The sequence below is a fragment of the Sparus aurata genome, chromosome 2, assembly GCF_900880675.1.
Source record: "Sparus aurata chromosome 2, fSpaAur1.1, whole genome shotgun sequence".
In the NCBI taxonomy this organism is placed as follows: domain Eukaryota; kingdom Metazoa; phylum Chordata; class Actinopteri; order Spariformes; family Sparidae; genus Sparus; species Sparus aurata.
In genome coordinates, this window is record NC_044188.1 from 47,133 (window position 1) to 72,500 (window position 25,368).

General features: G+C 47.2%; 1 protein-coding gene and 1 long non-coding RNA gene across 4 annotated transcripts; one reads left to right on the forward strand and one right to left on the reverse strand.

Moving 5' to 3' along the window:
- The first annotated feature begins 1,414 nt into the window (after positions 1 to 1,414).
- atg16l2 (ATG16 autophagy related 16-like 2 (S. cerevisiae)) lies at positions 1,415 to 17,237 on the forward strand. 3 transcript variants are annotated; one of them, XM_030403611.1, is made up of 18 exons: positions 1,415 to 1,653; positions 2,851 to 2,908; positions 3,010 to 3,088; positions 3,839 to 3,912; positions 4,195 to 4,446; positions 4,682 to 4,747; positions 5,084 to 5,176; positions 5,264 to 5,317; positions 5,433 to 5,538; positions 10,114 to 10,219; positions 10,298 to 10,368; positions 10,450 to 10,521; positions 10,993 to 11,113; positions 11,200 to 11,305; positions 12,138 to 12,290; positions 12,374 to 12,421; positions 14,663 to 14,764; positions 14,956 to 17,237. In XM_030403611.1, the coding sequence occupies exons 1-18, from the start codon at positions 1,449 to 1,451 to the stop codon at positions 15,047 to 15,049; spliced, it is 1,860 nt and encodes a 619-aa protein (XP_030259471.1). In that variant the 5' UTR covers positions 1,415 to 1,448; the 3' UTR covers positions 15,050 to 17,237. The 3 variants fall into 3 exon arrangements, with proteins under 3 accessions (XP_030259471.1, XP_030259492.1, XP_030259482.1); XM_030403632.1 differs by having other exon boundaries at positions 5,436 to 5,538; XM_030403622.1 differs by having other exon boundaries at positions 5,087 to 5,176.
- LOC115573036 (uncharacterized) lies at positions 1,625 to 3,917 on the reverse strand. Its single transcript, XR_003982205.1, has 4 exons — positions 3,817 to 3,917; positions 2,802 to 3,067; positions 2,554 to 2,600; positions 1,625 to 1,761 (listed from the first exon to the last, which is right to left on the reverse strand). It is a non-coding gene; the product is annotated as an uncharacterized LOC115573036 (long non-coding RNA).
- Positions 17,238 to 25,368: the final 8,131 nt, after the last annotated feature.

The following is a 25,368-nucleotide window of genomic DNA, read 5'->3' on the forward strand; positions in this document are numbered from 1 at the left end:
ACCGAAGGAGCAGACCAACAGCCCCGCCTGGAGGACTCTGCTGCAAAAAACCCTCAAAAGGAACTCATGGCAACTAAAATCCGAAAATATGAGGCAGCATACAGAAAAATGGCCCCCATGTTTTCGGGGGCCTCGGCATGGAAAGGTTTGGGAACCTCTGGTCTAAAGAATCAAAGTGCAGCCTGTCAGGGAACTGAGATCAGTCACTCGTCTCGTGCAGGTGAGAGTTGGTCAAAACACAAAGTTTGACACAATATTTATTGTCTAGAAGTTCTTTAATGCTGCAAGCAACAATCGCAGATCAGCAGCTCATAGATCCTTTATAATTAAAATAACACTACCAATATCTCCACATCCACCTCAGGTTAACATAGAGCTGGGCGATATGGCCAAATTATATTGATCGATAATTATTACGATATTTAAACAATAATAATGATGTTGAATTGACATTTTTAGGAGAGTTGGTGTTAGAGAGAATTCTCCTCAGGACAGAACCCAAAACAAACCAGAAGCTTATTTATGGTTTTATTAAATACATTCTTTAATCTCATGGCTTCATGTTCAACACCGGATAAATAAAATGATAAATATGTACAACAACTGCTAGTTATAAACGTGTCTCAAACATTTCAGAGGTAGTTCACTGAATTGAACAGTGATTAAAGAAAATAATGAAAAGTTAAATGTTGAGGATGATTCTGTTTCTGTATCCTGTGAATATTGAACATTCTTCAGTTCACTTCAGCTTCATCAGCCTCCCGTTCTGTTTATTTGGTTGCTGTCTGGATGTTGAGAGGTTTTACAAAATGCTTCTGAACAGAATTCAGAAAAACTATGATGTTAAGATTAATCAGATGTTATTAACGTGTGTATTACTGACAGGATATCTGTATTTTATTTATTAATATCACTTATCGTGAATATCTCGGCTGGTTTCGTGTCTGATTAAAGAAACTGAAACAAGACAACACATCGTTATTAACCGTTGAACCAAACTCCATTAGAAAAACACAATATTTAGTGTCTTCAGCAGGTCACCGTCCAACTTTACGTCACTTCAGTAAAAATGAAAAGTGTCATTAGTTTTGATGACGTCATCAAGGGTCCCGCATGGTGTGTTTGTTTGTTTTTCCTCCTCCAGTCAAACCGGAAGTGCTGAGGTGGCGGTGATTGGCCGAGAGGCCGGCAGCTGGCACCGCGAGCCTCCAGCCCCGCCCCCCGCCAGAGTGACGTAGGCTGAAGGAAAAAGTTTAAGAAGAAAACAAACGAAGAAGAAGAAGAAGAAGAAGAGACAAACAAAACAGGTCCGGTACCACAGAAGAAGACACACAGCCACAGGAGGCTGCAGGGAGCAACATGGCGGCGGGCCGGAGAGCCGGAGCGTCATCACGGAGCTGTCCGTCACATCACGCCGCTCTGTGAGCGTCTGTCTGCGGGGAAACGGCATGAATCAGCCCGGGCTCCGGGCATCATGGCCGACGAGACCGGCAGTCCTGACGGATCCAGCCGGGGTGTCGGAGCGCAGCGGCCGGGTTCTGGCTCCGGGAGGCGGCGGCAGGTCCGCGGAGTCCTGGAAGAAAGACATCGTCCGGCAGCTGAAGCACCGAGACCTGAGCCAGCACGCCATGTTCCAGGACCTGATCCGCTTCTGTACGACCCACAAGTACAAGTTTGATCTGTTCTGAATCATTATAGATGGGCTGGACTCTGGCCACGCCCAGTGTGTTCTGAATCAGGTCAGGTACCCGGGGACTGGACCTGTGGAAAGTGAAACCAAACTCCATTTAAAAATCTGCTAATTTAACAGCTCTTTACTTACAAGGCTGAAAGTGATTCAACAAGGAGTCCAAAGACTCAGAAACAATGTAACGATAAACTGAGATTGTTTGAATGGAGTTTGGTTCAGAGATTCACTGCAGCCTGAACTGAGCTGAACCAAAGGTTCTGATCCAAGTCCACATTCTGAGAGAAGTCGTCTCAGCTGTCAGCTGTGTCAGAACGACTTCAGGAGAAAACTGGGATCTTTTTAAGTGGACTTTGGTCCAGAGAGAGTTTTATAGCAGTCGGATCTGATAATCCAGATAATCCGTGTTTAGTTTCTGACTCAGACGACAATAATCTGTTAGTTCTACTTCAGGTGTCTCGTCTGAAACAACACAGTATTTACAGGAAGCTGTCAGAAATTAAACCACATGTTGCTCCACTTCCTCCTGACGGTGACTCATGTGTGACAGATCGTCAGTCTGCTGCTGCTGCATCATCCACAGATGATACACGACCTGCACACAGCTGCTCTTCATGCCAACACACCATTAAAGTTAAACTCTACACATGTATGTGGACGACGACTCTGACAGAAGTGAAAGTTACTTGTTCAAACTATCAAAAGATTGAAGAATGTAGATTTAACGATGCTGATCTGGGTTCAGTTCATGTTGGCAGCAGAAGTTTAAAACATTTGACTTATAAAACGCAGATGAAGGAAGTTATTGTGTTTTAATCCTCACAAACTAAAAGACTTCAGAGACGCGGCAGGAATCTTAAACTCACCAGATGTTGAATGGAGTTTGGTTTGAGTTTCTCTCTCCAACACTGAACTGAAAAAACCCACCAAGAATCACTTCTATGTTTTTCTCATTTGTTCTCCATGTTAGCTGTAGCTACAGTTAGCATAGCTACAGTTAGCATAGCTACAGTTAGCATAGCTACAGTTAGCATAGCTTACCTCAACACATCATTATTGAATATGCAGACAGGATGTTTGAGTGTGTTTGTGTTCTAATGTTGTCGTGGCTTACTTTAAACGTTCTGTTCAGAGACTGACTGTCAGTCTGTTCTGTGTTTCAGACACTCAGCTGCTGGAGAAAACCAGCCTGGCCAAAGGAATCCTGAGCTGCTCCGTCAGGTAACTACACCTGACCTCTGACACGCTCAGAATTCACCGTGTGTGATGATGATGATGCTGCTGATGATGATGCTGAGGGTGTGTTTGTTTCGTGTGTCCAGGCGTCCCTCCTCTGACAGCAGCAGCTCCGTCTCCTCTCTGCTTCAGAGGAACAACCAGCTGAAGAAGACGACAGGAGAGGTACTGACTCACCTGCTGAGGATCACCTGCACATCACTGCTGCATCACACGTGACTCACATGCTAACTGTCGACACGTCGAATAAGAACATTTAAAAAATGTGTCCAACATCAAGTGTAGAGTGTCGTTTTGAAGAAAAATGCCAAAAAGTTGTGGTAGTCCACAGAACAGTTCTGGAGCTTCACAGTAAAACAGAGTTGCAGCATTCTGCTGAACACCTGAAGCAGCTGAGACTTGATTTAAACATCAGAAGTCTCCATCAGCTCGTCTGCTGTGATCTCAGTCTGCAGCAGAGACACATCACTAACTGATCTGAAGACGTTCACACTGACAACACTCATGACTCTGAGTGTTTTATACTCTGGGGGAAGACGACTCCATAAATCTGCTTGGAAATCCTCAAAAAAGACAGAACCTGCCTTAGAAACATCATGTTTTAACTTCTCTTCAGTACCACAGTGATCCAGTGACCGCTGTCTGAACATCCACAGGTTCACTGCTAACAGGAAGTGCTAACAGCTGATTCTGAGTTTTGTAGTTTGAGAATTTTTTCTTTTTGGGGTTTCTTTGTTTGTTTCTCTGTTTTAAATCAAGTCTCAGCTGCTTCAGTTGTTCAGCAGAATGCTGCAACTCTGTTTTACTGTGAAGCTCCAGAACTGTTCTGGACGACGACACTTGGACACACTGAACTCTCGTCCCTCAGAGGACGGTTCTGAACATGAACTCACTCTTCTGCTGTGTTTCTGTCAGTTGGCCTATCAGGTGGTGGAGCTGCAGCAGCAGATTAAAATCAAAGAATGTGTTCTGGAGGAGCAGCATGCCAGGTGAGTCACACACACACCTGAACCTGTCTGCTCACCTGTCTGCTCTGATGAGGAGGATGCCGGCAGCTGATTGGTTCAGTCTCGTCAGGTGTCAGTAGAGGACAGTTTCCTCAGAGTCAGTAGTTTGAGGCACAGAGAGGAGGAGGAGGAGGATGTGACTGCAGTATCGTCCTCATCACCGCGTCCTAACATGTTCACACCTGAACTACCTGTCAGGAGAAACACTGTTAAGTTGTTTGTGTGAACTGACCCTTTAACCCTGTTGATGATCTTTGTGATCAGACTGTCGGAGGAGGAGCGGCGGCTGGCGGGAGTGCTTGATGCTCGCCAGGAGCTGCAGGAGCGGGTGGGGCAGGTTCAGGAGAAGAACGGGGCGTTAAAGATGGAGTACGACGTCCTGCTGGAGCGACAGAGGGAGGCGGAGACGAGACTGAGGGAGGAGAAGGTGAAAGAAGGACACCTGCTGGAGGACATGATCCACCTGAAAAAACAAGCCGCAGCACGCATGAACAGCCGCAACGAACGCAGGTCCAGGTACCTGGACACACCTGACGCACCTGAACACACCTGAATGCACCTGAACGCACCTGAACACACCTGAATGCACCTGAATGCACCTGAACACACCTGAATGCACCTGAACACACCTGAATGCACCTGAACACACCTGAACACACCTGACGCACCTGAACGCACCTGACGCACCTGAACACACCTGACGCACCTGAACACACCTGACGCACCTGAACTGTCTGTCTGTTTCCATCAGAGCTCGACAAGCTAACCTACAGAAGGAGCTGCAGACTGCTGCCAGGTCAAAGGTCACCGTGGACAGGTAAGCTGTCAGTCTGGTGCTTTGGATCCCGTCTACAGGACGGACAGCTGTGTTCGTATAAATGTCAGAATATTTCAAATTCAAGTCAAATTACACAAAAGTTAACAGTCAGTTCTGAGGTTGTCATCATATCCATGTGTGCCCCGTCTCACACTGGGCTCAGTCCAGTCTGCAGTCCGACCCGTTTACTCACATGTCAGGTGTTGGATCCAGTTGAGCTGAGCCCTGTTCCCCCCGGTGATCCAAGGTCCCGGTCCAGACAGACTCCCGGGCCTCTGGCTCCACAGCTAACTGAGCCATGAGTAAATGATGTGATGATGGTTGTTTGTGCTTCAGCAGTTCGAGCGCTCCGACCTCCAGATCTACGTCTCCAAAGAAGGAAAACCACGACCCAGAGTCCACAGAGAAACCGCACACCAGACTGTTCAGGTGAGACGCCTGAAACCGACTCACTGCTGTTTAACCTCCATCAAGTTTGTCTTCTTCCTCTGAGGTCGGTTTGTCTCGTTCTGTCAGGTCGGCGTCGGCGACGTCACCGAGAATCCTGAACTCCATCAGAGAGCTGTTTGAGTGAGTCGCCACGTCCTGGTCCTCCATGTTGGAATCATCTCTGATTATTGATCATTTAGATGTTTGACTGTGTGAACGACTCGCTGCTCATCAGCTTCTCTGTGTGTGATGTCAGCAGGAAGAGGCGTGGCCACTCAGTGTGCAGCCTGGAGGAGGATCTGATGTGTCCGGTGGGAATCTGTGTGTCAGCCAGAGTCCCAGTGAGAGCTCGACAAGCACTGGTAATACAACCAGCACACAGCCAGTACACAACCTGCACACAACCAGTACACAACCAGCACACAGCCAGCACACAACCAGTACACAACCAGCACACAACCAGTACACAGCCAGCACACAGCCAGCACACAGCCAGCACACAACCAGCACACAACCAGCACACAGCCAGTACAAAACCAGTACACAACCAGCACACAGCCAGCACACAACCAGCACACAACCAGTACACAGCCAGCACACAACCAGTACACAGCCAGCACACAGCCAGCACACAACCACCACACAACCACCACACAACCAGCACACAACCAGTACACAACCAGCACACAACCAGCACACAACCACCACACAACCAGCACACAACCAGCACACAACCAGCACACAGCCAGCACACAGCCAGCACACAACCAGCACACAACCAGCACACAGCCAGTACAAAACCAGTACACAACCAGCACACAGCCAGCACACAACCAGCACACAACCAGTACACAGCCAGCACACAACCAGTACACAACCAGTACACAGCCAGCACACAACCAGTACACAGCCAGCACACAACCACCACACAACCACCACACAACCAGCACACAACCAGTACACAGCCAGCACACAACCAGCACACAACCAGTACACAGCCAGCACACAACCAGTACACAGCCAGCACACAACCACCACACAACCACCACACAACCAGCACACAACCAGTACACAACCAGCACACAACCAGCACACAACCACCACACAACCAGCACACAACCAGTACACAACCAGCACACAGCCAGCACACAACCAGCACACAACCAGTACACAGCCAGCACACAACCAGCACACAGCCAGCACACAGCCAGCACACAGCCAGCACACAACCAGCACACAACCAGCACACAGCCACCACACAACCAGCACACAACCAGCACACAACCAGCACACAACCAGCACACAACCAGCACACAACCAGCACACAACCAGCACACAACCAGCACACAGCCACCACACAACCAGCACACAACCAGCACACAACCAGCACACAGCCAGCACACAACCACCACACAACCACCACACAACCAGCACACAACCAGTACACAACCACCACACAACCAGCACACAGCTAGTACACAACCAGCACACAACCACCACACAACCAGCACACAACCAGTACACAACCAGCACACAGCCAGCACACAACCAGCACACAGCTAGTACACAGCCAGCACACAGCCAGCACACAACCAGCACAAAACCAGCACACAACCAGCACACAACCAGTACACAGCCAGCACACAACCAGCACACAACCAGCACACAACCAGTACACAACCAGCACACAACCAGCACACAGCTAGTACACAGCCAGCACACAGCCAGCACACAACCAGCACAAAACCAGCACACAACCAGCACACAACCAGCACACAACAAGCACACAACCAGCACACCGCCACCACACCGCCACCACACAACCAGCACACAACCAGCACACAGCCAGCACACAACCAGCACACAACCACCACACAACCAGCACACAACCAGCACACAGCCAGCACACAGCCAGCACACAGCCAGCACACAACCAGCACACAGCCAGCACACAGCCACCACACAACCAGCACACAACCAGTACACAACCAGCACACAACCAGCACACAACCACCACACAACCAGCACACAACCAGTACACAACCAGCACACAGCCAGCACACAACCAGCACACAACCAGTACACAGCCAGCACACAACCAGCACACAGCCAGCACACAGCCAGCACACAGCCAGCACACAACCAGCACACAGCCACCACACAACCAGCACACAACCAGCACACAGCCAGCACACAACCACCACACAACCACCACACAACCACCACACAACCAGCACACAACCAGTACACAACCACCACACAACCAGCACACAGCTAGTACACAACCAGCACACAACCACCACACAACCAGCACACAACCAGTACACAACCAGCACACAGCCAGCACACAACCAGCACACAGCTAGTACACAGCCAGCACACAGCCAGCACACAACCAGCACAAAACCAGCACACAACCAGCACACAACCAGCACACAGCCAGCACACAGCCAGCACACAACCAGCACACAACCAGTACACAACCAGCACACAACCAGCACACAGCTAGTACACAGCCAGCACACAGCCAGCACACAACCAGCACAAAACCAGCACACAACCAGCACACAACCAGCACACAACAAGCACACAACCAGCACACCGCCACCACACCGCCACCACACAACCAGCACACAACCAGCACACAGCCAGCACACAGCCAGCACACAGCCAGCACACAGCCAGCACACAGCCACCACACAACCAGCACACAACCAGTACACAGCCAGCACACAGCCAGCACACAACCAGCACACAGCTAGTACACAACCAGCACACAACCAGCACACAACCAGTACACAACCAGCACACAGCCAGCACACAACCAGCACACAGCTAGTACACAGCCAGCACACAGCCAGCACAAAACCAGCACACAACCAGCACACAACCAGCACACAGCCAGCACACAACCAGCACACAACCAGCACACAACCAGCACACAGCTAGTACACAGCCAGCACACAGCCAGCACACAGCCAGCACACAACCAGCACAAAACCAGCACACAACCAGCACACAGCCAGCACACAGCCAGCACACAACCAGCACACAACCAGCACACAGCCAGCACACAGCCAGCACACAACCAGCACACAACCAGCACACAGCCAGCACACAACCAGCACACAGCTAGTACACAACCAGCACACAACCAGCACACAACCAGCACACAGCCAGCACACAGCCAGCACACAGCTAGTACACAGCCAGCACAAAACCAGCACAAAACCAGCACACAACCAGCACACAGCCAGCACACAACCAGCACACAGCCAGCACACAGCCAGCACACAACCACCACACAGCCAGCACACAGCCAGCACACAGCCAGCACACAACCAGTACACAGCCAGCACAAAACCAGCACACAACCAGCACACAACCAGTACACAACCAGCACACAGCCAGCACACAGCCAGCACACAACCAGTACACAACCAGCACACAACCAGCACACAGCCAGCACACAGCTAGCACACAACCAGTACACAACCAGCACACAACCAGCACACAACCAGCACACAACCAGCACACAGCCAGCACACAGCCAGCACACAACCACCACACAGCCAGCACACAACCAGCACACAACCAGCACACAACCACCACACAGCCAGCACACAACCACCACACAACCAGCACACAACCAGCACACAGCCAGCACACAGCCAGCACACAGCTAGTACACAACCGGTACACAACCGGCACACAACCGGCACACAGCCAGCACACAGCCAGCACACAGCTAGCACACAGCTAGCACACAACCAGTACACAACCAGCACACAGACAGCACACAACCAGTACACAACCAGTACACAACCAGCACACAACCAGCACACAGCTAGTACACAGCCAGCACAAAACCAGCACACAACCAGCACACAACCAGCACACAACCAGTACACAGCCAGCACACAACCAGCACACAACCAGCACACAGCCAGTACACACACAGTCGTCGGGGGTGCGTACTGAATTAACTTTACATACGTGTCTCTAATATTTTATTTATTCTGGAGGTAATGATGCTGAAAGTATCTGGTTTTGTAGCAGGTGTTTTATTTATTAATGAATCATAAATCATTTTTAAGTGTTTAAGTAAGAAAACAAAACTAACCAATAAAACAGTAAACAATCAGTAAAGTCCAGAATAAGCTTTACATGTTACCAACAGACTCATCCTGCAGGTCTGTGACTGAACAGATTCTGAGGTCGGTTCTGTTGGTGTCAGCTGTAACGAGCCGCTGTCTCCCCCCTGTGGACACAAAACAAACTGCAGCAGCAACATCAATCTTTTGGTTCTGATCCATCAGATTTGTCACTGAATCATTTTTACAGAACTTATCTGGCTTGTATCTGCAGTCACACACACACACACACACACAGTGAGGGTTCCTGTGTGTCAGACAAAGAGCTCCTCTGTCTGCGTCTCATTACCCATCATGCCTCTCTGTCACAGTCAACCTGCTGGTGTTTGTGGACGCTGTAGCTGCGTCTCCACCATCACGCCTGGCGTTCGCTGCACGTCACGTGTTTGTTGTGGTTTTATGAGTTTAAATGTTTTGCAGTCGGACCATGTTTGGTCTCTGGGTTGTGCACGTGGCCCGGTTCCACAGGCGCCATGCTGTTCGGCCCAACGCTCACTTTTCTGAGGCGTTTTTGAAGCTCCTGCACTTGTAGTTTCTGTGTGAACGGGTCCTCAGGAGGACATGTTGGCTGCAGTTCTGCACACTGTCCTGCTACAACACCCTGAACCCCCGACATACCCTGAGCTGAGGTGTACTCTCACCTCCTGAGCAGAACCCAGATTTACTTCCAGGAAGTCGGAGTGAGCAGAGAACAGTAAAAACCAAAGCAGAACCGGTCCACTGGTGGAGGTCAGATCATGTCCACCGGCTCCTGTTGACTGTTCCCTGCTCTCTGTCTGTCAGGAGGCCCATGAGCAAGGCATCAACGCTGTGAGGTTCAGCTCCAGCTCAGACCTGTTGGCCACCGGAGGAACAGACAGAGTCATCAAACTGTGGGAGGTCAGAGCAGGTACAAACTGTTGATGTCATTATCAGAGCTATGATGTTGTTAATGATGGTGTTGTGACCTCACTGATGATGTCATCAGGCTCGCTGACTCACAGAGCCACTCTGGAAGGCAGCACGGAGGGCGTCACCTGCATCGACTTCAACCCCACGGTAAGAACCAGCCGCTGCTTTAAAGAGCTGCTGATGAGTTAAAGGAGCAGTCTGATGTTTCACTGTCTGATGTCTGTTCAGGGTCTGAAGATCCTCGCGGCCTCGTACGATAAGTCGGCCTTGTTGTGGCAGCGCGACGAGTCCGTCCCCAAGGTAACCACGGCAACCAGCGCACAGCCAAACTACGTAAACAATTTCACACATTTAAGTCAGAACGTCATGGCGACCAAACTGACAGCAGCCGTCAGGCGAACTGCAAAATCTGAATGTCTGTCTCCCCTGTCTGTCTCACCTGTCCGTCTCCCCTGTCTGTCTCCCCTGTCTCACCCGTCTGTGTCACCTGTCTGTCTCCCCTGTCTCTCTCACCTGTCTGTCTCACCCGTCTGTGTCACCTGTCTGTCTCACCTGTCTGTCTCACCTGTCTGTCTCCCCCGTCTGTCTCTGTCTCACCTGTCTGTCTCCCCTGTCTGTCTCCCCTGTCTCACCCGTCTGTGTCACCTGTCTGTCTCACCTGTCTGTCTCCCCTGTCTGTCTCACCTGTCTCACCTGTCTGTCTCACCTGTCTGTCTCCCCTGTCCGTCTCACCTGTCCGTTTCACCTGTCTCTCTCACCTGTCTGTCTCAGCTGACTCTAACAGGTCACAGCAGGAAGGTGACAGCGGCGAGGTTCAGCAGTTTACCTCATCAGGTGGTGACGGGCAGCGCAGACAGAACCATCAGACTGTGGGACCTTCACAGAGCCGCCTGTGAGTCTCATCGATCTCTGATCGATAACTGATAACTGATCAATGACTCATCTCAGGGACTGATGAAGGCATACCTCTCTGTGCAGGTGTGCAGGTAGCTGACGTGCCGTCGTACTGCAGCGACCTGGTCTGTTCTGAGAACTCCATCATCAGTGGACACTACGACTGTAAGATCAGAGTCTGGGACACCAGGTAACCCTTCACTCCTTCACTCCTCAGATGCAAAGTCGAGACGAGCTGCACCATTAAATTATTTAACTCTTTAAGTTAGCCGGGCGCTAAACTGGAAGTTAGCCGGCTCAGTCGACACACTTATACCTGAGAAGGTGCGAACGCAACTGAGCAGCTTCCACAGGAAGGAACGAGGCTCCGCCTCCAACACTGTGTCCAGGTGTAATATAACGTCACACCTGAGCTCTTCATTACTGAACACTCGTGCTGTCCGTCAGTGGAAACAGTTAAAGTCTTTTTTCACACACGTGTACGCACACACGCACACACACACACACGCACACACACACACACACACACACACACACACACACCTCATTCATCCTCCTGGCCGTCCTCATTTCCTTCTGTTACCTAGCAACAGCCTCCTCCCCCTCTTCCTCTTCCTGCCTGTAGAATCAGAACCAGTGGATGATTGACAGCTCTGTCCTCCAATCACACACCAGCATCAACTAGTGAGCTGACTGGTCACATGTTAAAGGAGCATTCTGTATTTTTAAAGAAGAAATTCAAACTCAGAACTGTAATATTTACAGTAGTTATGAGGTAATAATACAAACTGTCTCCATCAGTGAGTAAACCAGCTGCTCTCAGAGGACAGTGAGGTGCAGAACACTGTTAGAGATAGAAAGGTGGCCGGGTGCCGAACATTAGCTTTTTACTGCTACACATTTAATTTACGTTCATCTGTGGAGATTATCTGGATGAACAAATGTCTTTATATCATAAACTTTTATATTCTTCAGTAATCCAAAATCCGTGTGCTAACGTCCTGCTCTGTGTCGTCTGTCAGGACGGTCAGCTGTGTGCAGGAGCTTCCTGCTCAGGGTAAAGTCACCTCATTGGACATCAGCTCCGACCATCGCCAGCTGCTCAGCTGTTGCCGTGACGACTGCCTGCAGCTGGTCGACCTGAGGAGGTGGAGCAACGACCGCATGTGCTTCAGGTAGAAACACGACGTTTTGACGAAGCGAGTGTGTGTCTGTGACGCGTGTTTGTTCACTGATCCTGTGTGTCTGTGTCCGTCAGAGCCGAGGGCTTCAAATGTGGCAGCGACAGCACCAAAGCTGTGATCAGGTGAGTTACCTGCCGACTGCACTGACACCATGTGGAGGAGAAACACCGGAGCTGTCGGTCTGACTGAGAGCTGCGATGTCAGTCATATCCTGATACGACACGAGTGTCTGCTGGTTTAAAGGCTCGTCATGTTGAAATACCTGAACTTACCCTTCTTATACTTACATCCACATGACTGCTGCTTATTGAACAGAGAACTCGCCGTCAGTCGTTCCGTCAGCGATGCTCCCTTTAGTTTGTCTCCGTGATTTAATTGTTGAATCTCTCGGGTTAAAAGCTGTTTTGAAAATATATTCCATTAATCATTTGAACTATAAAACATGTGACACTCAGTTGTTGGATGATGAGCTGATTCAGGACTGGACAGAACCAGGACTAGGTCCAGGTTCTGCGGCCCTGTTAGACCCGTTGACTAATGATGACACAGAGGAGATGTAACATACCTGCTGCAGGATTGATGTGGACGAATGGCGTCTTCACTCAGACATATTGTCATTTTTGATTTTGTTTCAGTTTTGGCATTTATGAAATTTGAGGTTGAGATTTAAAAATATCCAGGTGTATCTTGTGTGTCACGATATGGCCTCAAAATATTGTAAAATTATTTGAAGGTCAATGATCTGACGCACAAAACATCTTCTGTCATCGTTAGAACAGTTGGAACGAGTGGCTCGGCTCAGCGTCGAGGACGAAATCTGATTGAGTTTTTCTTCCTCGCACACTTGACCAGGAGGAAAACTGTGGCGTGAGACTCAAACAGATGAAACATATCTGCCTTTAACAGGCAGGAAGCTCGAGCAGAACCGGTGTCAGTGGTGCCAACAGTCTGATTAATGAGTGTTCTGATGGGATGATCAAGGATTTAAAAAACTCAGAGAGTAAAATTTCTCTCACTTTGTGTTTTCTGTAGAACAACTGATGGAAACGTGGAGTTTAAATCAATACTCTGATCAGTTGGTCATTTTCTGGGTTTTCTTTCTGATTGATTAAAAATCCAACACATTCAGACATCCGGGGGGAAAACGCCTGACAAGAACCATGTTGTCTGATTATCTATGTAATCTGATTACTCTGAGTGGCGGAGACGTCGTGATGAGAGCTGACTGGTTCTGACGATTAATACCTGGTACTGATCAATGTGCTGCTGATCAGAAGATTCCAGCAGAGAGTCGAGAGATGAAAACAGACAGACGGGCGAGAGACGAGATGCTGCGTGGATCCAGCTCTGCTGTTTCCATGACGACAGCAGCGCCAGGATGAAACACCAAATATATAAATGTGTTTCTGCCCAAACACACACACACACACACACACACACACACAGAGTCAGGGTTCTCCGGTGGGTTCTGTTCAGATTCCACACAGAAACAATCCTGAACAGCGGGTTCATCACATGAGATATTCACGTGTTCACAGCTGCCGTGTTTCATGTTTCACTTCTTAACAGTTGTTGTGAGAAAACAGACGTTCTGAGAGAACCTGTGGTTGTAGAGCAGTTTACCTGCAAAGTCCAGTGGTTACAAAATGGCTCAGCTCCGGTTTTGATCCGTCGTCCGTCAACCCAACCTCCTCCGAGTGCAGCGCACCGCAGCACCGCCGGACTGCCAAACTGCTGGAGCTGTGAGACGGAGGAGCTACAGGTTACATGTTATAAACACAAGAACATGAAGTGTTCCAACCCGCAGGATTAGAAGAAGATGTTTGAGTGTTTTATTCTGAAAATCCACCGGATGTTATGTTGATGTTCCGAGTGTCACTTCCTGTCTGCTCTGTGACCGAACATCCTGCAGAAGAAGAATCCTTGTGTATCTGCTGCCGAAGAGTCCGGACTGGAGCAGATCCACAACACAGAGCCAGTGGAAGTAAACAGAGACGAGAGTAGAACCTTTCAGCTCCGCTGCCGGGTTGGATCAGAGACGGGCCGAACACGGATCTGGTAGAATTTAGGGGTTAGAAAGTTTTACAGCAGTTCTATTTTTTACTCAGAGTCTTTGAACCAAATCAATATTTATTCATTATTCTTTACAACCACACAACTTTTAAACTGCACAGATCCTTAAATTCTGACTTGACTTGAAACTTGAGTCTTGAGTCGGGACTCAGTGCAACCTGCTGGTTTTGGGTTTGGGTCTACCGCACTTTAGGTCATCCTGGATCCTCCGCATGGTTCAGGTTCTGTCGTAAGACCCTGTTTGAACAGTTCATCTCAGTGTAACCCGGTGTCTCTCTCTCTCTCATCAGTCCAGACGGTTGCTTCCTCGCAGCTGGATCAGCAGATGGCGCCGTTTACATCTGGAATTTCTCCACTGGCAAACTGGAGACCCGCCTACCGGACCAACACAGGTACCGACCACAGATACTGGTCAACTGATGCACACATGAGGCAGTTAGTCACAAGTAAAATCATGAAGGATTTAATTTAATTTCCCTTTAAATCTCTAGTGTCTCAGTAGAAAGGTCAGAGGTCACAACATGCCGCCCTGAGGGATAAATGTTGTACTGTTCCTTTAATGACCCGTCTCCTCTCTCTTCAGTTCGTCCATCAGCGCCGTGTCCTGGTCTCTGTCCGGTGAACACGTCGTCAGCGTGGATAAGAGAGGGCTGGCTGTCCTCTGGAGTGACATCTGAAACAGCCAATCCGGGAAGAGGTCACGTTGTCACGTCAACAACGTGCCTCACCTCAGATGTGATCTGAGACGGGTCGAAGGGACGTGTTGGTTTTGTTTTCTATGTAACTGTTTGTTGACTGGACAAAAGGGATCAACACTCGAGGCCTTTTTCTCATTATAACCAAACCGTGCAGCAGAAACACGACGAGGAAACATTCAGCGCCACCGACGGGACAAACCGAGACGACTTCATCACGACACCAGTGAGTTCTGATGGGACCGTCAGCAGGAACACAGAACACAGTAGAGCTGTAACGATCGCTCCATCCATCAATTAGCTAATCAAACCATTTAATTTTGAATTTGGTGGTCAGAGGTCACTGTGACGTCATAATATCCTGCTCAGAGCTCAGGAACAAGCTGACGGCTGACAGTGACGGAGTGTTGCTCCTCGACAGTGAGGCGGCTCTTCACACTTCGATGTGCTGAAGTTTTGATCTCCTCAGACGTTTTTTCTTCTTCATGTTCCTTTTGGAACAAGCCGAAGTTGCCTGAAGTCCAAACTGTGTCAGCTGAGTTTTATTTTGAAAAGTTAGGGTTACTCAGGTCATCTGCTCTCATCCTGTCATCTGGCAGAAATGTTCCAGCTTTAGTAAAATTAGAAATGAGCAGATGAAGAAGTTGTGATCAGGCAGGAGGTGCAGCAGGAGGTGCAGCAGCAGGTGCAGCAGCAGGTGCAGCACCAGGTGCAGCAGGAGGTGCAGCAGCAGGTGCAGCACCAGGAGCAGCAGGAGGTGCAGCAGGAGGTGCAGCAGGAGGTGCAGCAGCAGGTGCAGCACCAGGAGCAGCAGGAGGTGCAGCAGCAGGTGCAGCACCAGGAGCAGCAGGAGGTGCAGCAGCAGGTGCAGCAGCAGGTGCAGCAGGAAGAGCAGCGCCGAGGCGTCGCACTGATCCTCTCTCGGCTCTGAACACTGAAGTCAGCAGCTTCAAAACACAGAATCGATGTCCGGAGGCTCGAGACGCCGACATGAAACAGGCTGATTTACATCTGTGAGCTCATCTGTGTCATCATTTAGTCAACGGGCCTAACGAGGCTGCAGAACCTGGACCAAGTCCTGGTTCTAGTCCAACAACTGAGTGACACACGTTTTACAGATCAAAATGATTAACAGAAGATATTTTTAAAGAGATTTTGACCCGAGAGATTCAGAATATAATGAAATCTCTGAAACAAAACATCGTTATATTAATGATTGAAGGGACAAGAGCAGCCGTACCATCAGAACAGTTCTGAGGTTCTGGTGAAGTAGAGACAAGTCACAAGTCAGTCAATGCTCTGATCAGATGTTTTTATTGATCGGGTTGAATTTGCGTCTCATTAAAATAATGAACTAACGTTTTTTGCTCCAAACTCAAACTGAACCTGCTCTAACTTTAACTCATCGGTCTGATGGGATGTAACAGAGTGGAGCGTCTTCACTCTCAGAGGATCTTTGAGTTCAGACACGTTTACATTTTTTCTGTCAAGATTCTCAAATTAATATTAATGATTAACAGCTGATCAGAGATTAAGATGAGTGGATCCTTCATTGATCTTCAGGGACGGTGACGACACGAGAAGCTGATTTTGATTTGGGGTTTAATTTATCAGGAGCTGCATCGATAAGTCGATCGATTGATTTGTTGTCAACTATTAAAGTAACTACCAACTATTTAGAAAAGTGATTGATCAGTTTGAGTCATTTTTCAAAGATGGGAAGTAAAAACTTGCTGTCAGTTTGTTAAATGTGATCTTTGACTTTCAGTCGTCACAGTTTGATCAACAGTGAAAACTGTCGCCAGGACACATTTAGAACGATCAGATAATAAGCTCCTCGTGTTCGGACCTGCAGGATCAATGAATCCAGTCACTGGTTCAGAATTTGTGTCCTTTCACCGTCACGTCAACTCGTTATGTAACAGAAAAGGATGAAGATGAGATTAGTTTGTTAATTTCTGTCCATGTTTTGTTCCTTTGTAATGATCAGCTGTGTGTTATTGATCGTTAACACCGGCATCTGTCTTCTGTCCAGTGTCTGTTATTTATTCTGTGACATTGTTTGGTTTGTTTTCGCTCGTTAACTCTTGAACCTGTGTGACTTGCGAGGGATTTAAGAAGGGAATGTTTCATTTGTTTTTTTAAATAAATGGTGAAACATAACGAAACATTTGCTGATTCAGATTCAGTCTGATTTTATTGTCTACCTGCTGCTGTCAAATCAGCCTGTCAGTCCAAACTGAGGGCGAACAACAGAATCACCGACACGTCTTCATCAGTTGACTTGTGTTAACATGACTTCTGACAAGTCAGAATCAGAACTTCGTCAAATTTAGAGAAAAAGTTCAAACTCAAATTATTTGTATTTTTTACAGCGTAATCATCCTGGTTACATATGTAGCTGCGAACAGACAGGAGGACGTATCTCAGTGTAACAGAATATGTCTGTTCTGAAGTATTGATTATATTTCTAATGTACTGTTATTGGTTGCTGATGAAGGCCATGTGCTGCAGCTGAAAGCTCTGCAGTCAGAAGTTTTCTCTGAAGCACAACGAGCTGTAATGAATTTTATTGATGTGCGATCACTTTGTTTCTGCAGCAGTCAGATGATTGACAGGAGGAGCTCTATGATCAATCTAAATAACTGCCTGTCTGTGTGTTATAATCAGTTTATTACATGTTATTACTCAGATTAACTCTCGTCTGAATCTAAATGAATTAAATTCACTTTTTAAACTTTTTCTCGTTTGTGTTCATGAATCCAAACATTTGTCTGTTGGTCAATGGTCGAATGTTGCTGAGGGGAAAATTGTTTCTGTTGTCCCCAAGTGGCCAAACAATTAGCTTAGCTTAGCATAAAGACTAAAAACTGGAACAGAGCAAGCTGAGCTCTGTCCAAAGATACAGGGGTGATTAAATGTTCTCGTTATATACAGACACATAAAAGATGTTGGGACCCACAGATGAAGTCATTCATTGTGGATTTCAAAATGGACTCTAAACTGAACTCAGTGTCTCAGAATTCACCATTCTTCACACCTAGGAGTGAAATTCAGCTTTGAGCTACTACTGTGTCCTTGCCCCAAGTGAAGGAGTTCAAGTACCTCGGGGTTTTGTTCACGAGTGAGGGGATGATGGGGCGGGAGATTGACAGGAGAGTCGGCGCAGCGTGTGCGGTGTTGCATGCGCTTCACCGCACGGTTATGACGAAAAGGGAGCTGAGCCGAAAGGCAAAGCTCTCGATCTACCGGTCAGTCTTCGTCCCTACCCTCACCTATGGTCATGAGCGATGGGTCATGACCGAAAGAATGAGATCGCGGGTACAAACGGCCGAAATGGGTTTTCTTCGCAGGGTGGCTGGGGTCTCCCTTAGAGATAGGGTAAGAAGCTCAGCCATCCGGGAGGGACTCGGAGTAGAGCCGCTGCTCCTCTGCGTGGAAAGGAGCCAGTTGAGGTGGTTCGGGCATCTGATGAGGATGCCACCAGGGCGCCTTCCTAGGGAGGTGTTCCTGGCACGGCCAACTGGGAGGAGACCTAGGGGTAGACCCAGGACCAGGTGGAGGGATTATATCTCTTCTCTGGCCTGGGAGCGCCTGGGGATTCCCCAGTCAGAGTTAGCCAATGTGGCCGGGGAAAGGGATGTCTGGGGCTCGCTACTGAAGCTGCTGCCCCCGCGACCCGATTTTGGATAAGCGGTTGACAATGAATGAATGAATGAATGAATGAATGAATGGTCAGAGTGACAGACCCCCCGCTGACCGTATAGTCAACTCTCAAGCTCCTTCCTTCTCCTCTCTCACTCGACGCCCTCTCCACCTCCCCCTCGGGGCTGCCTGCCCTCAAGATCTCTTCTTCTGGTCTAACAGCTGCTGAGAGCTACATCATTTGCAGGAGGCCCAAAGAACTTCTCCTCACTGCAGCGACACCAGGTCCTGCCAGTAATCCAGATCATTTAGCACCAGCAACTGCGATGCAAAGCTTGCCAGCTAACTTCACAATCTGAGGAACACCACGCAAGTTAGCACCGAGGTGCACAGCATAGCACGGCTAAGCACAGGACTTTAAACTCTGGTTGATGTGATGCACATGTGTTCAATGTATGTGTTTGTTCACTGTTTTGGTGTTATTGTGATCTCAGGTCAGTTATTGGTAGTTTGCTTTCCTAAACAGCTAATGGGCTCTTTGCACGTCAACTTCCGCGTTTATGTAATACGGCTCACTCGCTTCCGGTTGCCTAGAGATGGCGCTCTTCTACAGTCAATGCCTGACAGACCTGCTGAAGATGACGATTAACGATGTCCATCGCATTTGTAAAGTGTCAGCGAAAGCCCTGAAGAGCAAGCTGGAGAAGGGATTTAGCATGTACGCAAATTATTATGTGTTTGAATATGAAGGTGAGTCTCCTATACTTGTGTCTTTGTGGTTGGGATAGCTAGAAGCTATGGTGCTAGGCACATACAGGTAACAGTTACAATAGTGAACATTGAGCCTACTCGCAGACAATGACATACCGTAAAATACCAAATAATAGCCAGGGCGTTTATTTGTTTCAATCACTTAACAGACCAGGCGGCAATTGGGGACAGGCGTTTAATTCCTTCCGCTCAAAAATCCAGGATGAAAATATCACAAACTTCGCCAGCTTCAGCGTCTGTCCGAGGAGGACAGCAACAGGGCCAGGCTGCCTGGTAGAGGGAGGAAGAAGGCTAGCGAGGAGCCTGAGATAAACATGCGGGGATGGATTATCAGTGAACGGGCACGCCACGAGAGAGTGTCCCACAAAATGATCAGGGCGACAGAGAAACAGAGAAACGCCTAGCAGCTGCTTCTCCCGAGTTTTCCTCTGCATATTTTACAACAGAAAGTTTTAATTTCAAGTCATACTTTTTTTTTTTTTGCTGCACCGGAGCCATGGCGATCATCAGTGTGATACTGACTGACAGGAAGCAAGCACAATATGTGAAAAAAGTGAAGTTGTTGTGGCGGAGGAAATGCTTCAGCCAACCAGCACTCGCTGCAAACTCCTCATCTCTGCTGTCACTCACGGTGGCGTGCATTTGCTCCGCTATCACCCTGATCACTTTGCGGGACACTCTCTCGTGGCGTACCCGTTCGCTGATAACTCATACCCGCATGTTTATCTCAGGCTCCTTGCTAGCCTTCTTCCTCCCTCCAGCAGGCAGCCTGGCCCTGTTGCTGTCCTCCTCGGACAGACGCTGAAGCTGGCGGAGTTTGTGACCTTTTCATCCCGGATTTTTGAGAGGAAGGAATTAAACGCCTGTTAACTGTAACTAACACTGTCAAGAACTCCAAAAACATTACAGCTGTGATGGTAAATTTGGTTGTTGTTATTAAGTTAATTATTTTTAATTATTATTATTATTAATTATTAATCAGAGCTACAAAAAGTTTGGTACCTGTTTATGAGACTGATTTGGTAAATTTGTTATGTTTTCCCTTCTTCAGCTGTGGTGTTCGGAGGTGATCTAATGTAAATTGGATCATATTATTTATCATAATTAATAAGTATCCCTGATAATCATTAAATATTATTGATAGCCACATTTAACCTTAAACTTTTAATGTTGCATAAACAATGCAAGGTACAACATATGGTGCCCCGTGTGAGGCAGAGCATTATGGTGCCCCGTATGAGACAGTGTACTGTCATTTATAAATGCGCAATATTGATTTCAGCATAATTTGGACAGTGCTAAAATTTTAGATTCACGTCTTGAACCCTTTAGCCAAATAGTTGCTAAACGTAACCCCACTAGTCTACTACAGGAGAAGATATTGATTTGTACTTACAAACAATTGCAGTATGATGAGAATTGATTTATCAAATCAAATTTAAACCCTTTAATTAACCCACATGTTTTAGGTTATTAACTGCCACTTTAAGCCATTTGCTATTGCTGCTATTGATTCAAGTTGAAAGTTTTTTTTTCGTTTCGTTTTCTTCCGCTTTCTCCATGCGGGTCGCGGGTGATGTTACCGCTTTATACCACCTTTTTCAAGGTGGAGCGGGGGTTGCTGGGGCCAAATCCAGTGACTCTATGGGCGAAGGCCAGGGTACTCCCTGGATGAGTCGCCAGCTCATCGCAGGGCCCTTACTGATGGCATTGGCTGCCACGAAGGTGCCAACTGCACATCAGGAGCAATTTGGGGTTCAGTATCTTGCTCAAGGATACTTCGGCATGTAGCTCAGTCCCGTCCCGGGGAGTCAAGTTGAAAGTGCTCTGTAGAAATGGTAAGAATTTCCATTCAGCATTTCAGTATCCTGTATTCAATGCATTGTAGTCCACCTATCATAATTTGATGACAAGTGTTCTTTGTGTTAATCACAGCGTGCCACCGGCCCTGTGATACATAGAAGTTTATATCTGGCTGTTACTGCCTCGCGCTTCAGCCTGAGTAAGAAGTAGAGCGATTGTTCTGCAGCTCAGACCCAATCCATAAACACAAACTCCAAACTACTGCAATATAAATGGCTAAGCCGACTATACATAACACCAACCAAGTTACACCACTTTAATTCTAACATACCTGATACTTGCTTCAAATGCAAAGACCAGAAAGGTACCTTATTTCATTGTATGTGGGAATGTCCACAGATTCTTTCTTTTTTAGAGTTTTAGACCTTGCTAGCCAAATCACAGGTAAGGAAGTTCCTCTGAGTCCTAAATTGTGCCTACTGAATCTCTATCCAGAGGACTTCACTACCTCTAAAAAAGTTAAATCTCTACTGAATATTTGTTTTCTAGAAGCCAGATGATGTATAGCTTGCTCATGGAAATCAGACACACTCTGTGCCACGTCACAATGGTTGAGGGGTATGACTTTTTACTTAGCTTTAGAAAGGATAAGCTACACAACAAAGAACAGACTTGACAAGCTTTGGAAAATATGGAACATGTTCTATAACTTCCTTGAGAATAACAATGTAGATGTTGATGGTTGGATGGATGATAAGATGGATTGAGTTTCCCCTCTTTTTTTTATTTATTTTTATTCATTTAATTTAATTTGATTTAATTAATGTACTTATTTGATTTTTATTTACTATTATCTAATTAAATGTATTATTAATTACCTCGTTAATTTCATTCTGCTTTCTTCCTATAAACAATGTAATTAGCGGAGTTGATTCTAACGACTGTAGCACACTATACACTGTGACATTAACATTTCCTGTGTGTGCTACGAATGAGGACAAACCTGTGGACTTTCACATTCATAACTAGATTCAACACTTATTATTTCTCATTGTAAGTCTCCGGTTGTATCATGTGCCTTGTGTTGTTTTGTATTGTTTGTTTGTGAAATGATCAAAATCTTAATAAACAAATGTTTCACAAGAAGTAGAACCATCGAGAGAGCCACAGCGTGCTACCAGCCCTGTGAAACCAAAGTTTTGTACTTTAGCTCTTTCTACCACTTGTTTCAGCCCGAGTCAACTTTAAGAGACAATCGTCTGATTGTTACTACCCTGCATTCTAGTAAGTGCATGTTTAAGGTTTGGTAAACAAAGTTACGCTTGTAAACTGTGTTTATCTTTATTGGCCTGTTACGTCCCTTTGTTGTTGTCCAGGGGGAACAGGGAACAGCAACACGACAAACCAAGGATTTAAACAAGACAAAGTTGATGGTTAAAGAAAAAATGGCTAATGAGGATGAACATAAACTCACAGCTTGGTTTACAAAATGTTGGGGAGGAAAGGAGGGAGGTGGCATGCCAAAAAAATTAAATCAATAAAACAAAACAAGGCCTGTACTAATTCTTAATCAACAAACAAAACAACCCTGTCTTCTCCTTAAAAAGGGAGTGTTAAAAACAACTGTCAAAATGATACATGAGTGGCATCGCTCCACCGCTAACCTACTGTATTTAGACAGAGTTGTCGAGGTGATGACATGTATAGGGGACCCCAACTTACCTAACTCCCTTCCCACCACACACCTTTAATATCCAAAACAAAACCCAAGTCTGCAAGAGATTCTGTCATGTGAAGGCCAAATGCCAAAATGAGAAAGTGAGCTCCTCAGCAGGCTCACTTTTATTGGGCCTCCAGTCAGGTGATTGGCCACGCCAGAAATTAAGGCAAAAGGAGGCGGTGGCTTCATGTCCTTTCAGGTGCAGCTCGTCCTGGTCAGCACCTGAAGGAAAACTAGAGGAGGGAGAGACAGAGAAGGGAGGAAGAAAGACAACAAACCCGATGCCCCTGCCGGGCACATAACAGGCCCCAATCTGTACGCCCAGAGCCACTAGACTGTGCCATAGCCACGCCTCCTCCACAGGAAGCTACCCCCTATAGTGTAGGCCATAACACAGTTTGGTTAGGCTAGTGTACTCCCCCCAAGCTACACTACAGAGTGTCTGCCAAAGCAACACCATAACCAGCCATACTGATTGTTGTTTAGCGCCCGTGTAGAGCAATTTATTTCTTACCTGGCACAGAGTGTAAAACCTGGCTGGCCTGAAGTCATTAGCAGGTTAAATCTCAGGGACTGGAATGAAGAGATAGAGTCCCTACTTAAGGACAGGTGTGATATGCAGACAGCGTCCACAGGCCAGTTGTTAAGATGTTTGCTTCTGATCTTCCACAGGCAAACCAGCCTTGCTGTTCAGAGCAAAATGAGCCTAGAAGAGGAGGTAGATCTCCTTACAGTGCATAATTCTAGTCTCCTGCATGAAGTTCATAAGCTAATAAGAAAGCCATGCACTATTTAGATGACCTGCACGCATCAGAGTTAGATTTTGTTCACACCAGGAGGAGTTGTTAAGGCCTAGGTCAGAATATTTCTCCCCACCACGGTTGTTCAGCCAATGTGACTCTGGTTACTCCGATTCACACTCCTCCCTTGATGGAAGGTTAACTCTCTCTCCACTCAGAAGACGTGAACAATTCTCAACTGACCCTAAATCCTTGGGATTGAATTCAGCTCCTCCACCTCCACTGAGAGACAGAGATAACAGTAACATGACTTCCCATCTTCCTGAAACAGACGGTGAGGTCACAGGTAGTTTATCCTCCAGAAGATAATCTTCCTACTGTTCCCAGTCTCTGAGGCATGACACCTTCACCAGTGCCCCTCCCTCTGAAATGGGGACCAGATCAGTCCAGGAGTGCCCCGCCTCCTCTCTGCACCTCCATGAGAGTGATAATAGCTGTCCTGCTTCTCAGCTAGACAGAACTGCAGCATGGGATGTCAATGTCCATAGAAACGCTAGCTTAGAGTGCCGCGCCGCGCTCAAAGAGCTTGAGTTTATGGCGAGGGATGTTGAACATATTGAGCCAGACAACTGTGATCACCATGTTGAGGATTATCTTAGTTTACTTGACCATAGTCTAATTGACTTGCCCCCTGCAACCCACAGGGAGAAAGTTAAACTTGTGTGGAAGACCAGCTCTAAAGCTGTACGCAAGTTCATACAATCACAACCTCCCAGTGTCAGAGATGACTACAGAGAGCTTTGTCAGGCATTGAAAGAAGAATTCTCTTCTACTGCTGATGAAGCCACAGCAATAGTTGCAGCCATCCAAGTTAAACATTCCCGTCACGAGCATCCCAGAGATTATAACATGCATTTTAGGCACTCTTACTTTCAGGGCAGAAATGCACCAGGCTGAGAAGAGAATCCCTACCTTCAAGTCTTTGTTTGTGAATAACTTCACCCATGTGTACGCACTCATATTGCAATTAGGATGTGTGAAGAAAACCTCTCACTGAATGAGATAGGGAAGATGACACAGGTGGCTTGGGAAACTGTTGTCACTTCCAAATCCATTGTTAAGACACAAAGGGAGGGTGCTGGGACCCACAGATCAAGTCATTCATTGTGGATTTCAAAATGGACTCTGAACTGAACTCAGATCAGTTTGCACCAGCAGCTGCAACGCAAAGCTTGCCAGCTAACTTCACAATCTGAGGAACACCAAGCAAGTTAGCACCGAGCTGCTATCCTGCAAAGGAAAGGAGTGAACTGTTTTGAACCTTCTTGCTGTCTATTTAATTCTGTACAAGAGTGAATGTTGCCGACCTCGACACTGTCAAGAACTCCAACCATTACAGCTGTTATGGAAAATGTGGTTGTAGTTTTTAAGTTAATTATTAATCAGAGTTATAAACAGTTTAGTCCCCTTTTCTGAGACTGATTTAATACATTGAGGTAATCTAATGTAAATTGGATGATATTATTTATGATAATTAATAATTATCCATGATAATCATTCATTATTACTGATAACCAAATTTAACTTCAAACTCCTTTTTAATGTTGCATAAACATGACTTT